Consider the following 17,039-nt stretch of genomic DNA (forward strand, 5'->3'; position numbering starts at 1 on the left):
TGAGCTTTAAGCCAACTTTTTCACTTTCCTCTTACACTTTCATCAAGAGGCTTTTGAGTTCCTCTTCACTTTCTGCCATAAGGGTGGTGTCATCTGCATATCTGAGCTTATTGATATTTCTCCCAGCAATCTTGATTCCAGCTTGTGCTTCTTCCAGCCCCGTGTTTCTCATGATGTACTCTGCATAGAAGTTAAATAAGCAGGGTGACAATATGCAGCCTTGATGTACTCCTTTTCCTTTTTGGAACCAGTCTGTTTTTCCATGTCCAGTTCTAACTGTTGCTTCCTGACCTACATATAGGTTTCTCAAGAGGCAAGTCAGGTGGTCTGGTATTCCCATCTCTTTCAGAATTTTCCACAGTTTATTGTGATCCACACAGTCAAAGGCTTTGGCATAGTCAATAAAGCAGAAATAGATGTTTTTCTGGAACTCTCTTGCTTTTTCCATGATCAGCGGATGTTGGCAGTTTGGTCTCAGGTTCCTCTGCCTTTTCTAAAACCAGCTTGAACATCTGGGAGTTCATGGTTCACGTATTGCTGAAGCCTGGCTTGTAGAATTTTGAGCATTACTTTACTAGCATGTGAGATGAGTGCAATTGTGTGGTAGTTTGAGCATTCTTTGGCATTGCCTTTCTTTGGGATTGGAATGAAAACTGACCTTTTCCAGTGCTGTGGCCCCTGCTGAGTTTTGCAAATTTGCTGACATATTGAGTGCAGCACTTTCACAGCATCATCTTTCAGGATTTGAAACAGCTCAACTGGAATTCCATCACGTCTACTAGCTTTGTTCTTAGTGATGCTTTCTAAGGCCCACTTGACTTCACATTCCAGGGTGTCTGGCTTTAGGTGAGTGATCACACCATCATGATTATCTGGGTTGTGAAGATCTCTTTTGTACAGTTCTTCTGTGTATTCTTGCCACCTCTTCTTAATATCTTCTGCTTCGGTTACGTCCATCCCATTTCTGTCCTTTATGGAGCCCATCTTTGCATGAAATGTTCCCTTGGTATCTCTAATTTTCTTGAAGAGGTCTTGAGTCTTTCCCATTCTGTTGTTTTCCTCTATTTCTTTGCATTGATCACTGAAGAAGGCTCTCTTATCTCTTTTTGCTATTCTCTGGAACTCTGCATTCAGATGCTTGTATCTTTCCTTTTCTCCTTTGCTTTTCACCTCTCTTCTTTGCACAGCTACTTGTAAGGCCTCCCCAGACAGCCATTTTGCTTTTTTGCATTTCTTTTCCATGGGGATGGTCTTGATCCCTATCTCCTGTACAATGTCATGAACCTTGACATTGCTTTTTTGTATTTCTTTTTTTTTTTTTTTTTGGAAATTGTCTTTATTCTTGTCTCCTTACAATGTCACGAACCTTCATCCATAGTTCATCAGGCACTGTGTGTATCAGATCTAGTCCCTGAAATCTTTTTCTCACTTCCACTGTATAATGATAAGGGATTTGATTTAGGTCATACCTGAATTGTCTAGTGGTTTTCCCTGCTTTCTTCTATTTAAGTCTGAATTTGGCAATAAGGAGTTCATGGTTTGAGCCACAGTCAGCTCCCGGTCTTGTTTTTGGTAACTGTATAGAGCTTCTCCAACTTTGGCTGCAAAGAATATAATCAGTCTGATTTCAGTGTCAACCATCTGGTGATGTCCATGTGTAGAGTCATCTCTTGTGTTGTTGGAAGAGGGTTTTGTCTATGACCAGTGCATTCTCTTGGAAAAACTCTATTAGTCTTTGCCCTGCTTCATTCCGTATTCCAAGGCCAAATTGGCCTATTACCCCAGGTGTTTCTTGACCCCCTACTTTTGCATTCCAGTCCCCTGTGATGAAAAGGATATCTTTTTTGGGTATTAGTTATAAAAGGCCTTGTAGGTCTTCATAGAACCGTTCGACTTCAGCTTCTTCAGCGTTCCTGGTCAGGGCATAGACTTGGATTACTGTGATATTGAATGGTTTGCCTTGGAAATGAACAGAGATCATTGTGTCGTTTTTGAGCTTGCATCCAAGTACTGCATTTCGGACTCTTTCGTTGACTATGAGGGCTACTCCATTTCTTCTAAGGGATTCCTGCCCACAGTAGTAGATATAATGGTCATCTGAGTGAAATTCACCCATTCCAGTCCATTTTAGTTCACTGATTCCTAGAATGTCGATGTTCACTCTTGTCATCTCCTGTTTGACCACTTCCCATTTGCCTTGATTCATGGACCTAACATTCCAGGTTCCTATGCAATATTGCTTTTTACAGCATTGAACCTTGCTTCTATCACCAGTCACATCCACAACTGGGTATGGTTTTTGCTTTGGCTCCATCCCTTCATTCTTTTTGGAGTTATTTCTCCACTGATCTCCAGTAGCATATTGGGCACCTACTGACCTGGGGAGTTCCTCTTTCAGTATCCTATCATTTTGCCTTTTCATGCTGTTCGTGGGGTTCTCAAGGCAAGAATACTGAAGTGGCTTGCCATTCCCTTTTCCAGTGGACCACATTTTGTTAGACCTCCCCACCATGACCCGCCCATCTTGGGTTGCCCCACCAGGCATGGCTTAGTTTCATTGAATTAGACAAGGCTGTGGTCCATGTGATCAGATTGACTAGTTTTCTGTGATTATGGTTTCAGTGTGTCTGCCCTCTGATGCCCTCTCGCAACGCCTACTGTCTTACTTGGGTTTCTCTTACCTTGCATGTGGGCTATCTCTTCACGGCTGCCGGCAAAGCACAGCCGCTGCTCCTTACCCTGGATGAGGTGTATCTCCTCACGGCAGCCCATCCTGATCTTCAACATGGAGTAACTCATGTGAGCTACCCCACACCCGAGGTCAGGGGCGGCAACCGAGAGGAGCTTCACCAAACTGGAAGTCAGGGGTGTTGGCCGAGAGGAGCAACCCCACGCCCTAGGTCAGGGGTGGTGGCCGAGAGGAGCAACCCCACACCCGAGGTCAGGGCCAACGGCCGAGTAAGCAACCCCACGTCCAAGGGGTGGCGGCTGCGCGGGTGCAGTAGGGCCGAGAGGTGAATGGATGAGAGCCGTCAAAAATTTGAACTGCTCAGAAAACTGTTGAAATGTTCTAGGAGAAGGATGATAAGTCCCTGGATTTGGGATTTAATTTGGAAGTAGAAGTATTAAGGGGCTTCCCAGGTGACTCAGTGGTAAAGAATCTGCCTGCCAGTTCAGTAAATGTGAGAGACACAGGTTCAACCCATTTGTCAGGAAGATTCCCTGGAGAAGGAAATAAGTAGCCCATTCCAGTATTCTTGCCTGGAGAATCTGATGGACAGAGGAGCCTGGTGGGCTACAGTCCATGGGATGGCAGAAGAGTCAGACACGACTTAGTGACTAAGCAACAGCGATGATAGAATTATTAAAGCTATTCTTAGACCAAATATAATTCTTCAGTTTTCCTTCTAGTTCTTACCCTTCCCTTTGCTGCTTCCACATAGATAGGTAATTAAGGTCTTACTCTAATTTTCTCTTCAAATTAGCAGGTATAGTAGGATCTCTCAAATTCTCTCACAATTTAAAGTGAATTTAATTCAGTAGTATACAGTGGGGCTTCCCTGGTGGTCCAGAGGGTAAAGAATTTGCTTGGAATGCAGGAGCCCTGGGTTTGATCCCTGGGTTGGGAAGATCCCCTGGAGAAGGGAGTAGCTATCCACACCAGTATTCTTTCCTGGAGAATCCCATGGAGAGGAGCCTAGCAGGCTCCATGGGGTTGCAAGGAGTCGGTCACAGCCGAGTGACTAACACACACGCACACACAGCAGAAATTTTTCCTTGCTCCCATAGGTGGCTATTTGCATCATTGATAAATGTGTTCATGTTACTTAAGAATAGTTTTTTCTAATTGTAGTGTTTTGTTATGTAACTTTGACCCCTTTTAGGAAATTCTACTTTACCATTTTGATACTAGAGTTTTTAATGAATTGATGATTTTAATATCTGATTTTGTACATGTGATATTTTTGTTGACAAGCTAATCAAAAAGCCTATGCAAAAGGAGTAGTGTTTGCGTCTCCTCCTTCCTTATCCCCTTCTTTTTTTCATTTATCTCTTCTGGCATCTAAGTGATTTTCTTCCTTGTTGCTTCTTCCTGTGCAAAAGTTTCATCTGGCTGCTTGGGACACAGCATATCACAGTGATTTCTACGTTAGTGTTGGTAAGCAAGAACTGAAATAAAGGCAAAACAAAGTGTGAGTCATAAGCATTAAAGTTCCTTAAATGTAATCATGTATAAGTTATGCCCAGTGGTACTTTCATTTCACATCAGCTCATAAAGTGAGAAACATGTATATTCAACCGTTGAAGCACATTTCTCAAAAATAATTTTCTGGTCAAGGGTTATAACTGGCTAGTTGGAGATTTACATTTTTTGGAGGGAGAAACTTTCATAATGTATTACCATTTTATCACTGTAAAGTTCTGTTTAAATTTACTCTTTAGGAAGTAATCATGTAAATTTCACTGGGCCATGCCATGCTTTGGTAACTGGTTTTTGGTGAAGTAGTTTTTAAATGTCATGAGGGCATGAAAGAATCATGCTCATATCTGAGCAGGGCTTGACCTCTGCTTGTACATTCTAACAAATGGAACAAATCCTCCAAAAAAATTAATATAATCCTGTATAATGTTTATACCATCCTGTGTTTATAGATCAAAGAACTCAAAATATACATCCTATTAAAAATAAATTCTTTCATTTCAGCAATTATGAGCTCCTCTTTCTGCAAGGCAATGTTCTGATGTCCTGAGGGAGTTGTATTAAGAGAATAAGGACAGATTTAAGGCTTAATTACAGTCTGTTCTCTCTCTGATAGTTTTACCATGGTTCTGTATCTGCAAAGATCCTTCTTTTCCTTTAAATCTGATCCCCATTCACTTATCTCCATATCTGTCTTAAGCAGAGCAGTCTGCTATGTACCTATCTCCTTTAATTTGAATATCAGAAATTAACCACTTCCTCAGGGTTTAAAAAGTGCTCAAATTAGGTTAAGTGATTAGAATGAGAGGGAAATGTCTATCAATGTTCTCCAGCATTGCTTTGGTTTTTGTTTGCTTCCTCGGTTTTGCCCTCTTTTGTGTAATCCCCTGTATTTGCTGTAAGAATTATTCATGGGTGCTTCTCTGGTGGCTCATATGGTAAAGAATCTGCCTGCAATACAGGGGACCTGAGTTTGATCCCTGGGTGAGGAAGATCCCCTGGAGGGGAGGGCACGGCAACCCACTCCAGTATTCTTGCCTGGGAAATCTCACGGACAGAGGAGGTTGGTGGGCTGCAATCCTTAGGGTTGCAAAGAGTCGACAGGACTTAGCACAGGACATGGTTTATTTACATGTAAACAGTCTTAGATGGCAATTCAGAGCACTCAGATTGCTCCTACGCATGTGTTTTTCTCATTTGGTCCTTCCAGCAGGCCCAGAGGGAGGCAGGGCAGGGAGCAAACTGCCTTCATCCTTGATGTGCAGAGGTTTCAAGGACTTACTTGTATTGAGTACTTTCTCTTTTTGAAATTAATTTTTATTGGAGTATAGTTGCTTTATCATGTTGTGCTAGTTTCTGTCATACAGCAAAGAGAGTCAGACACACACACACACACACCCACCCACCCACCCACCCACCCATACCCCCCCATATCCCCTCTTTTTTTCATTTCTTTCCCATTTAGGTCACCACAGAGCACTGAGTAGAGTTCCGTGTGCTCATTAGCTGTCTGTTCTCTGCATAGTATCAGTAGTGGTATATGTGTCAGTCCAGACCTCCGAATTCATCCCACCCCATCTCTTCCTCCTCTTGATGTCTATATGTTTGTTTTCTATGTCTGTGTCTTTATTTCTGTTTTGCAAATAAGATCATCTATACTATTTTTCTAGATTCCATATTTGTGTTAATTTTTGATACTTGTTTTTTTCTGACTTATTTTGCTCTGTATGACAGTCTCTAGGTCCACATCTCCACAAACATCTATATTGAGTACTTTGTAGCATTATATCTTCATTTTATTAATACATTTGAAATGCATACAGATTTTAAAGGGAAAACACAAGTGTTTTCATAGCTTGTGTTTTGTCTTATATATGAACAGTGCAAGTGCTGTAAGTTTGCTAAGTATTACTTCTTTTATTTCACTATTGCTAAGGCCAGAGATGGTGCTTTTAGAACATGCCTCCATGAATTACTTAATTTCCATAAGGCCTCAGTTTCCTTTTCTACACAAAGAGATTAAAATAGTAGTAACATCATAGGGTCAACCTGTGGACAAAAGGGAGAAAATGCATGCAAAGCACCCATCAGAGGCCTTGGCACGTCTTGAGTACTCAACAACCATCATGCTGTATTGACCCATTTTGTAAGATTTTACAAGCATGTGTGATAATTTGTTACTTCTCCCAGGTACAACAAAAACTTGGAAGAAGCCAAGAGAATTGGAATAAAGAAGGCTATCACGGCCAACATCTCTATGGGAGCTGCTTTTCTGTTGATCTATGCATCCTATGCCCTGGCATTCTGGTATGGGACCTCCTTGGTCCTCTCAAGAGAATATTCCATTGGACAAGTGCTCACAGTAAGTGATATCATAGAAAGAGATGAATCACCTTTAAAATGGCAGTGAAATTTAGTAGTGTTGGTTTGACTGTTAGAGAATTATTTTTGAAGAATTATTAAATAATGGCCAAGAAGAGTGAGTGAGAGCCTGAGATTTGATATCAGGCTGATCTGATTCAAATTCTGGCTATGCCACTTACTGCCTGTATGATTTGGTTCAGCGACCTAGACTTTTGAAGACTCTGTTACATCTTCCACAAAATGGAAATGGCAGGAGTAAGACGCCATAACTTTTAGTGTTGTTGTAAGGACTAGTCGAGAAAGTGAATAAAGAAACACTTAGCAAGATTTCTTCTCTGTAAGTTGTTGGATAATATAACTACTGTGTGATTTACAAAGAAATGAACAGTGACTTTAGTCCTCTTTAACATCTCTAGAGAAACAGTGTCAAATGTACGGTACAAAACTGATTTGGGCAAAATATTTACAAAATATTTTCCTATGTACCGTTCCACTTGATACAACAACACTTAAATTGCTTGGTAGGGAAAACAGAATCTTGTCTCTTTTTGCAAATAAAGAAATTGAAGTCCAGACTGTTAGAGGATCACCTGAAGACATACAGCCATTTAGAGCTCAATCCAGGGTTCAGACCTCAGGTTTCTGACTCTCATAGTAGGGTTTATCTCCAGTATACCCTGCTGATGCTCTAAACCAAAATTCTTGGCTTTTGAAGACATATGAAAATATTCCAGTCATATAGAATTTATTTCACAGATCCAATAAGACTAATTCAGCATTCTCAACTGAAAAGTACCTCAATTTTAAAAATAATAGTTTTATTAGTCAGTATTCATATGTTATCTTGCCATGTAAAAATTTAACTAACGATGTTAAAAATATGAAAAAAGCGTACTAAATATGAAGTAACTCGATGCTTTTACTTCACATTCCTCAGGTCTTCTTTTCCGTATTAATTGGAGCTTTTAGTATTGGACAGGCATCTCCAAACATTGAGGCATTTGCAAACGCAAGAGGAGCAGCTTATGAAGTCTTCAAGATCATTGATAACGTAAGTCTGGGCTGGCCATTTATCTATCTGTCTAAAACAGTGTATTTCTTAATCACTTTTATTCAGCTCTCCACAAATGTAATTGTAATGTATTTATTGTAACCTAGTAGTTGCTGTAACCTTCTGAAATTTTATTCTGTTTAGAAACCAAGCATCGACAGCTATTCAAACACTGGGCACAAACCCGACAATATTAAAGGAAATCTGGAATTCAGAAATGTTCACTTCCATTACCCATCTCGAAACGAAGTTAAGGTACAATGAAATGATGACTCAACGATTCAACAATGTACGTAGTCCTGAAATCTATGGTTTACGTTTATTTCTCGTTCATTCTCATAGATCTTGAAGGGCCTCAACCTGAAGGTAGGGAGCGGGCAGACGGTGGCCCTGGTTGGGAACAGCGGCTGTGGGAAGAGCACCACCGTCCAGCTGATGCAGAGGCTGTATGACCCCACGGAGGGCATGGTGAGGTGACTCTTGTTCAGCCAGATGCTGCAGCTCTGACTTACCCCAGCAGGTCGCACATCACAAATCTGCGCTATGTGCATATCACAGCTCCTTTTTATTTTAGGTCAGTATCGACGGACAGGATATCAGGACCATCAACGTAAGGTATCTGCGGGAGATTATCGGGGTGGTGAGTCAGGAGCCTGTGCTGTTTGCCACCACGATAGCTGAGAACATTCGCTACGGCCGTGAAGATGTCACCATGGATGAGATTCAGAAAGCTGTGAAGGAAGCCAATGCCTATGACTTTATCATGAAACTGCCTAATGTAAGCCCTTCTCCATCTTTGTTGCACTGGAGGGTCATGGCACGCCGGCCTGACGCATAGAAAGTCAGGGCAGGAATATAAACTGGAGGAACTTCCCAAGGTGGCAGATCAAGATGACTGCAGATTTTAAAGCTCTAGTAGCATCAACTAGTAGCAGACATGCTTTTTAAAAATATGTGCTTATTTTTTGACTACTCTGGGTCTTCATTGCTGCCAGCCAGGTTTCTCTAGTTGTGGGCAGCAGGGGCTACTCTCCAGTTGTGGGAGAGGGCTTCTCATTGTGGTGGCTTCTCTTGTTGCAGAGCACGGGCTCTAGGCACCCAGGTGTCAGTAGTTGTGGCTCTGGAGCACAGGCTCAGTAGTTGTGGCACATGGTATTAGTTGTTCTGTGGCATGTGGGATCTTTCCGGACCAGGGTTCAAACAGGTGTACCCTGCATTGCAAGGGAGATTCTTAACCACTGGACCATGAGGGAAGACCTGACTTTTTTTTTTTTTAATTAGGGTTGGTTATTGCTAAGTTGGCAATGGCACCAACTAGTAGGCAGTGGCACCCCACTCCAGTACTCTTGCCTGGAAAATCCCATGGACAGAGGACCCTGGTTGGCTGCAGTCCATGGGGTCACTGAGGGTCGGACATGACTGAGCAACTTCACTTTCACTTTTCACTTTCATGTATTGGAGGAGGAAATGGCAACCCACTCCAGTATTCTTGCCTGGAGAATCTCAGGGACGGGGGAGCCTGGTGGGCTGCCGTCTATGGGGTCGCATAGAGTCGGACAAAGCTGAAGCTGCTTAGCAGCAGCATTGCTAAGTTTGAGGCCTCCCAGGTGGTGCCAGTGGTAAAGAACTCACGTCCTAACGCAGAAGACATAAGAGATGATCCCTGGGTTGGGAAGATCCCTGGAGGAGGGCATGGCAGCCCACTCCAGTATTCTTGCCTGGTGAGTTCCATGGACAGAGGAGCCTGGTGAGCTTCAGTCCGTAGAATCGCAGAGTTCGACACGACTGAAGTGACTTCACGCACGCACGCACGCACGCACGCACGCACGCACACCCCCCCCCCCCCAACACACACACCTGGACCATACTGCCTGTGAGATTTGAGTTGTTTATAGGATTACTTCCCGTCTTAAAAATCTGAGCTGAGATTGCTTATTCTGTTGTTTAATCCTCCTGTGTTTTCGATGTTGTAGAAGTTTGACACCCTGGTTGGAGAGAGAGGAGCCCAGCTAAGTGGTGGACAGAAGCAAAGAATCGCCATCGCCCGGGCCCTGGTTCGCAACCCCAAGATCCTCCTGCTGGATGAGGCCACCTCAGCGCTGGACACGGAGAGTGAAGCGGTGGTTCAGGCGGCCCTGGATAAGGTGGGTGAACCTCAGTTCAATCCTAGCTGGTTTATAAGCATAAGAACATTCCGTTGTTAATTCTTCTTAATATTATTTTTAAAGAAATCGCTCCTAAAGTAATTCTTTAAGCTATTAAAACCATCAGGCCTCTCTGGATCTGTATAACTTCTATTTCTCTGGTATATTTTCAGGTAGAGATGAATAAACTTTCATGGAAAGATACTTGCACATTTTTTTAAGTTAAACAATGAGAAATACAGACTCAGATGAAAGTTGGTCTTCATTGCGCTCTTAAATTTAGCCTTAGAGATCACCCTGATAACTAGGTTTTGTGAGTTTTTACTGTTGTCAACACGAGGAAGGTTTACATCTAGTTCTCAAGAGGTCAGATGCCTATCAAAGACAATTGGGAAATGAGAGACATCTTATCTTGAGGAGAGTGCCAGAGAGTTGATGATGCTGGGAATGAAATGAAATGTCCTTGACCATCGAGAGAGTTCGACCTTCCTGCAGTACCTGAGTTCACATGACTCATTCACCGGCTAGACTGAGTGTGTGCCACGCCAGTCACTGTGTGCTTGGTCTCTGGTGTCTGATGACAAGTAGGCTCGCTCTGTGAGGACACGGAATGTGGAAACCTTTTCACCCATAAGTGCTGTGAGTTGAAGTGCTCCTGGAAGAACTGAAAGATGAGCTCATTTCTGCTCCAACTATCCCCCTCTTCTAACAACAAAACAACTCTCTTTCTCTAAATATCCTGTCAGAGTGCGTAACAGATTGTTGAGAAAGGAAAAAGAAAAAAGGTCCCTAACGATTTTGTGGACCAAAATAGATGGAGATACAATTGAGTCTGCTTTTCCCTCTTCACTTTGCTTATCTGTGTTTTCTTTCTATTCTACCATGTTACTATGTATTAAATTATTAATAAAATGAATTTAGAAAGGTTGCATTAAAAAATACCTTTTCCTGTTAATGACATTTTAAAGGGGGCATTCCACATTTCATCCTTTGAAAACATCCAAGGAATCGATCCATTGTCTTCTCTGCTTTCTAGTTGTTTCCACCTAATTTTTCTGATGTGCATTTTTTTCCTTCCTAGACTTTTTCTCACTTCTCTTTTTCAAACTGATCCTTATACCTCTTTTTGCTAGCTTATTCTGAGAATTTTATTGCTAGTTTCCAGAGAGAAATATGAATAAGAAAAATTATAAGCAGTGGGAAAGTTACAAAGGTTAAAGAAATCTCAGACAAGTGCTGGTTATCTGGCTTTGTTCCATATGAAAATAAAAATGAGATTGGGTGTTTAAGACATTTACTTAGCTCCTTAGTTTTTTCCATAATGCTTCTCCCTAGAAATAGGCATCATTTATTAAGCACTTACTGTGTACATCACAGTGCTACCTGTGCATTATTGTATATCACAACCACTCCAGAAAGTAGCCTTGCACTGTTATCCCCATTTGATATGTGAATAAGTTGAACCTCGCACAGGTTTAAAGACTTGTATAACATCCTGGAACTCATACAGAGCAGAACTAAGGTTTGAGTTCAGATCAGTGCGACACTGAAGTCTGGCCTGTGTTGCCTCACATTTAGTGTTGGTCTTGGTCATCCAGATGTCTGTGAGAGAGCACAGGGGGACTTCCAGGGGGCCTTGCTGCTGGCTGGCTTCACGGGATAGCAGCGAGCCTGTGTCTGCTCCGATTGACTGATTCCTGGGCTGTCGAGTGTTTTACCTCTGAATAAGCCCTTGATTATTACGTAAACTTAGGCTAGTAGAGATTGAGTAAAATCTTAGAGGCTTACATAGTATTAATATGCGACTATCATATTTGTGTTTATACTTATTAAAACATCATTTAAACCATTAACAATACATTAACTGAAGCCAGAGACTGCCTCATATGGCTTACACAGCTTTGCAATGTCCAGGGCATTGGTGGTCAGGAAATATACATTGAATTACTGAATGTTTTTCATATAATCATTCATGTATTCAAAAACGAGATTTTCTCCCTTTAGGCCAGAGAAGGCCGGACCACCATTGTGATAGCGCATCGTCTGTCCACGGTTCGCAATGCTGACGTCATTGCTGGTCTTGATGATGGAGTCATCGTGGAGGAAGGCAGTCATGATGAGCTCATGGGGAAAAGAGGCATTTACTTCAAACTTGTCACAATGCAGGTGCAGTCTGACTCTAGCAGTTTCCTCAAGTATCCCAGGCATGAGCCGATTTTGCTGTATCTGGTGCTATAAATAAATGTTACTATTGATTATTTTGAGAAGAGGGAAAAAATTTTGGGGTGGGAAGCAAGGAAGATCACACCAGATTTTAGATATTTTTTTTCCTTCTTGAAAGGAGAGAAATGAAGAAGGATAGAGAAAGGTAAAATTAAAAAGGCTTAAAAGTGAGCTATCCACTCTAGTAGGGGCTTCGCAGGTGGCTCAGTGGTAAAGAGTCTGCCTGCCAAGCAAGGGATGTGGGTTCAATCCCTAGGTCAGGAGATGCCCTGGAGAAGGAAATGACAACCTACTCCACTATTCTTGCTGGGAAAATTCCATAGCCAGAGGAGCCTGGCAGGTTACGGCCCATAGGGTGGCAAAAAGAGCAGGACCCAACTGAGTGGCTAACCAGCAGCCACAGCAGTATCCACTCTCGCAGCTGCTAGCCACTCATGGCTGTTGAGCACGTTAGTGGTGGCTAATCTGAATCGAAGTGGTCGTGAAAATGCATACCAGAGTCCAAAGACTTAGTCCAAAGAAAAATGCAAGGTATCTCAAAAAGTTTTTATGCTGATTACATTAATCTAATATCTTAGATACATTAAAGGTTAGATAAAATATATTATTAAAGTTAACTTTACCTGTCACTTTTTTTGACATGTCTACTGAAAACACTGTGTCTCACAGTATGACTTGCACCATTATTTGTGTGATGTCACTGGTCCAAAGCAAATCTGATTGAGCCAAAATCACTCACACAGAGGAGGTGACTAGATAAGATACTTGGAATGGATGCCATATTGTTTCAGCATAGTTTATAGGGATCATTATTTAATGGTTTCAATTTTCAAATATAATCACACCAAAAAAATAGCAGTTCCATTTCATCCTTTCCCATAAGGACTTATATTACCATTTTCCTTGATACCTGCTGTTGAGCAATTAGATTTTGTTGGTTAACTCCGCCTAACCAACTTATGCATATTTCTTGTTTATTTTAGACAAAAGGAAATGAACTTGAATTGGAAAATACCCCTGGTGAATCCCTAAGTAAAATTGATGACTTGTACACGTCCTCCCAAGATTCAAGATCCAGTCTAATCAGAAGAAAATCAACTCGCAGGAGTATCCGTGGATCCCAAAGCCAGGACAGAAAGCTCAGTACAGAAGAAACTTTGGTACAAAAGAGGCTGCAGACTGATGTCTTTAACAGAGGGCTAAGGCTGGGATGGGAGTGGGAGCAAGAAAGGGTTATCCAGAGTTCCCTGTCCTGTCCCTTCGCTTGGTCCACAGACCCAAATCTCAGCATGTTAACTCTAAGGTGGAATTTATGAATGATAATTTATAGGATAAGAACTTTAGAATTAGAGTTTATAATGTAAAGAGATAATTAATAGTGGGTCTTCAAATACAAACATTTTTGTTCTTTCATCCTTACAAATATGCTTGTCACATTCCAGATGTCTGGTCAGACTTAAATATTTATGGAATCATCATGTATTCCTTTAAAAATGAAGGCACAATGTAACAGAATCTGTCAGCACTCTTTAAGAAAAGTTCCATAGCCATCAATTGATAAGGAAGTAGGAATAAGATATATTTGCTTAAAAACTGTTGTGCATACAGAAGAACTGTACGTCAGTTCAATCCATTAAGATCAGTTATTTTCCTAACGAGTTTGTTGTAATATTTTGTGTTCTCCAGGATGAAAGTGTACCTCCCGTTTCCTTTTGGAGGATTCTGAAGCTGAATATAACTGAATGGCCTTATTTTGTGGTTGGTGTATTTTGCGCCATTATAAATGGAGCTCTGCAACCAGCATTCTCAGTCATATTTTCAAGGATTATAGGAGTAAGTGTTTATGTTCATTTTGGGGACATACCTGTGAGTCCTGACTAAAGAATGAACTGTTTGTATTTGTAAATTTATATAAAAGCCACAAGAACATGCATTGTACCTTCATATAACAGCTTGAAGATGTAGAAGTCTTATTTGTGATAGGAAAACTGATTTTTCAAAACTTCCTTTGTCATAGCAGTTGGTTTCTACCCTAGGGCCCTGGGAATGAGATCCTGTAAATCAGTCCATGAAACTGACTAGGCGACTGTCCCCTACCTGCCATCGCTGGACTCTGAGTCAGACACAGGAACAGTTCTGTGACTGGTGTACAGAGAGGGTTCCTCGCGTGTTCATCACACCAGCTCAAGGGAGGGCCACTCTCTGATTCGTGTGCTTGTCAGGATGTGATGGGCACTTGGCCTCTGTGGGATGTCTGTCCCGAGTATTAAGAGGAAAACAAATGGGACGGCTTGAAAAGATTCAGGTTGACAGATACTGGTCGCACCTGCTTTTCATGATGTCATTTTCAACCATAAAATTACAATCTTAAAGTCAGATTTTGGCCCAGTGTGAAGGAAGATGGTTTTCTTTCCCTGTGAAGTGGTTGTTCTCTGCATGCTTTCTGAGCCCAAGGCATCCTGTTTAGCTCTTTTAACCAAGGTCTCCGAGTATGGTTCTGGATGAGCTGGCTGTAGTTCCCCCCTGTCTGCAAAGAAGGCTGGCTGAAGAAGTATCCTTTCTTCAGAGAGACCTGGGCTGAATATATGAGCTCACTTCCTGAGCTCACCAAAACCACATCAGCAGATGTGTCTCCAGACACCTTGGGACAGTTGGAAATGTCCCCGTGTGAAACAACAGACTGCCATACAGTGTAGTTTCCATCAGAGGAATAAGAGAGTATCTGTCCCCAGTTCTGCGGTAGTGGGTTTGGTGCTGACTTGAAGCACCCATTACTTCAAGAAGGAGTATGAGCAGAGAAAGAGTTGGATGGATTAGTGAATGAATGACAGGCCCTGGCCCCCAGGGAAGGCACGGTGCTGCCCCATTTAAGTCTGGCCTTAGGGAAGCCTGCCTGAGCTCCACATGCTAAGGCCCTCTTGACCCCAAATACTATAACTAGATGTAACATGGGTCAGACTTTGAATGATTTCTTCAGTGGTACTGAAACCCTTAAATATATTTTTTTGCCAGATCTTCACCAGAAATGACAATGACGAAACCAAACGACAGAACAGTAACTTGTTTTCACTGTTGTTTCTAATCCTTGGAATTATTTCTTTTATTACATTTTTCCTTCAGGTAAGTGTCTACATTTTCACTTTTTTTTTTTTCCATTTGGAGAAATGTATCATTACCCAACTGGGGGAATTTATTAAACATCTGTGTGATTTGCTGTTTAGCAGAGTCGCTCTTCTAGTCACTGGGCTCTTAGCAGTCAGTTTCCTTGACTTAAACCAAAGATGTTTGCTTCCTCTGGCTTCCTCTTACACCCCAAGGGAAGGAACCCTTGCTTCCTTCCTTCTCCCCACCTTCTCCCCTGACTTGAAATGTTCATGAAGTCAGAGGGAACAGAGAGTGTCTGATCTAACACAATGATTGGAAGTAAAAGCAGGGGTCTTAGAAATGGAATCTAGGGGAGCTGCAGACACATGTTTGCATATATAAGTACTGCCATCCAGTTCTGACACTCAAGTATCTTCCAGTGTTCTAAAAGCAAGAACAAACCTTAGAGCCCCACAAGCCAGTCATGCTGATTTCAAAAATATTTGAAGAGTTTGTCATTCTTTTCCTGAAGAAGAAGGAACCTTTCTGATGATGGAAGAATGTCAGTCTTCAAACAAAAAGTGTAGTAAGCATATGTAAAGTATCAGATTTTACAGATTGCAGATCATTTGGCTGAAATGAAATTGCCAGGAGTTTAAGCACTCTAGAAGCTCCACATGGTAAGGCAGTATGGGCTTTGGTGTTAGGTGTAGAGTCAGGTATGAGTTGCACCAGTTCCTAATTTTGTGTCCTTGAACAAGTACATAACTTAAACTGTGTAAGCCTCAGTTCCCTCATGTGTTAAAATGGGGATAATGGTAGCTGACTCTTGATGATGAAAAGAGGTGAGATCCTAGTTGTGTGTGAGATGATTATAAACATAATCACTTATTAAATGAATGAGTGGTTGCTGCTGCTGCTAAGTTGCTTCAGTCGTGCCTAACTCTGTGTGACCCCATAGATGGCAGCCCACCAGACTCCTCTGTCCCTGGGATTCTCCAGGCAAGAATACTGGAGTGGGTTGCCATTTCCTTCTCCAGAATGAGTGATTAGTCACATGCATTTTTTAAAGATAGAACTCTCAATAGATCTCTTTATTTTGCATGGTGTGAGCATGTTTATATATTTTGAATAGACAGGACACTTTTCTGGACATGATAGGAGATCCCAAACTATGGACTCTTTTGTTACTGAGTCCTTCAAGTCTCTTTGGGGAATCTGATCATATTAGAATAAATGTGACACTCTAACTTGTATGCAAGATTGTCATACCAAGTATTAATGCCAGAGAAGTTGGGAAAATGTAGAGGTTGCTGAGTGTGCAGTTAGTTAAGGAGTTTGGAGCGGGATAGGCTTTGAGCTGGAAATCTGAACTGGTGATGCAAAGGCAGACAAAGTGGTACCTTTGTCACACAGTGATACCCAGGGAGAGTGGAGCCTGGCTTGCCTGGCAAACCGAGGGGAGAACTAAGGCTCTGAATCCCAGGACCTCTGAAGTGCAGAGGTGGCACTGTGCCAACAATGGGATTAGAACATGGTGTTAGATGGTGTTAGCCCCTCATTTAGCAAAGCAAGGAAGGAGCTCATGGGGGATTACAGCCCAGGCTCTGGGTGCTCATTCTGGTCAAGATTCTCTTAGATGCGCATCAGATTCCAGCTCTGCCACCTTAGAACTGTAGCCTCTGGCCACTTCCCAGCCTCCCTCGACCTCCATTTCTTCTGTAAAGTGGTAATTATAGGTTTGTCCTGAGGACTTGTAGAGAGAATGTTCCTGACATACTTATCACTGGCTAGTTCTCAACCAAATGACAGGAGCAGTATTCTCATAGTGGGCAGGATAGTTCAGGTTTCATTCAGTTTAAAGCAGAAACCTTCATCTGGTCATTTCCTAGTAAAGTTAATCATTTTGGTAATGGAGGGCTTCAGCTCAGTTAATCCAGGGTCTCTTTCTCTCCCGCTTGTCCCTGGCTTG

The 17,039-nt window shown here is 42.0% G+C and overlaps 1 protein-coding gene across 2 annotated transcripts in view; it reads left to right on the top strand.

Moving 5' to 3' along the window:
- The window catches only part of ABCB1 (ATP binding cassette subfamily B member 1), a 103,485-nt gene that overhangs the window by 47,329 nt on the left and 39,117 nt on the right, over positions 1-17,039 (top strand). For both annotated transcript variants that reach the window (XM_069587717.1, XM_069587718.1), the window contains 10 exons: positions 6,392-6,563; positions 7,503-7,616; positions 7,761-7,871; positions 7,959-8,084; positions 8,191-8,394; positions 9,590-9,760; positions 11,765-11,926; positions 12,967-13,143; positions 13,670-13,816; positions 14,996-15,103. In XM_069587717.1, the coding sequence (XP_069443818.1) occupies positions 6,392-6,563; positions 7,503-7,616; positions 7,761-7,871; positions 7,959-8,084; positions 8,191-8,394; positions 9,590-9,760; positions 11,765-11,926; positions 12,967-13,143; positions 13,670-13,816; positions 14,996-15,103 (1,492 nt within the window). The remainder of the gene's footprint in view (positions 1-6,391; positions 6,564-7,502; positions 7,617-7,760; positions 7,872-7,958; positions 8,085-8,190; positions 8,395-9,589; positions 9,761-11,764; positions 11,927-12,966; positions 13,144-13,669; positions 13,817-14,995; positions 15,104-17,039) is intronic.

Source organism: Ovis canadensis, chromosome 4 (genome assembly GCF_042477335.2).
Source record: "Ovis canadensis isolate MfBH-ARS-UI-01 breed Bighorn chromosome 4, ARS-UI_OviCan_v2, whole genome shotgun sequence".
NCBI lineage: Eukaryota > Metazoa > Chordata > Mammalia > Artiodactyla > Bovidae > Ovis > Ovis canadensis.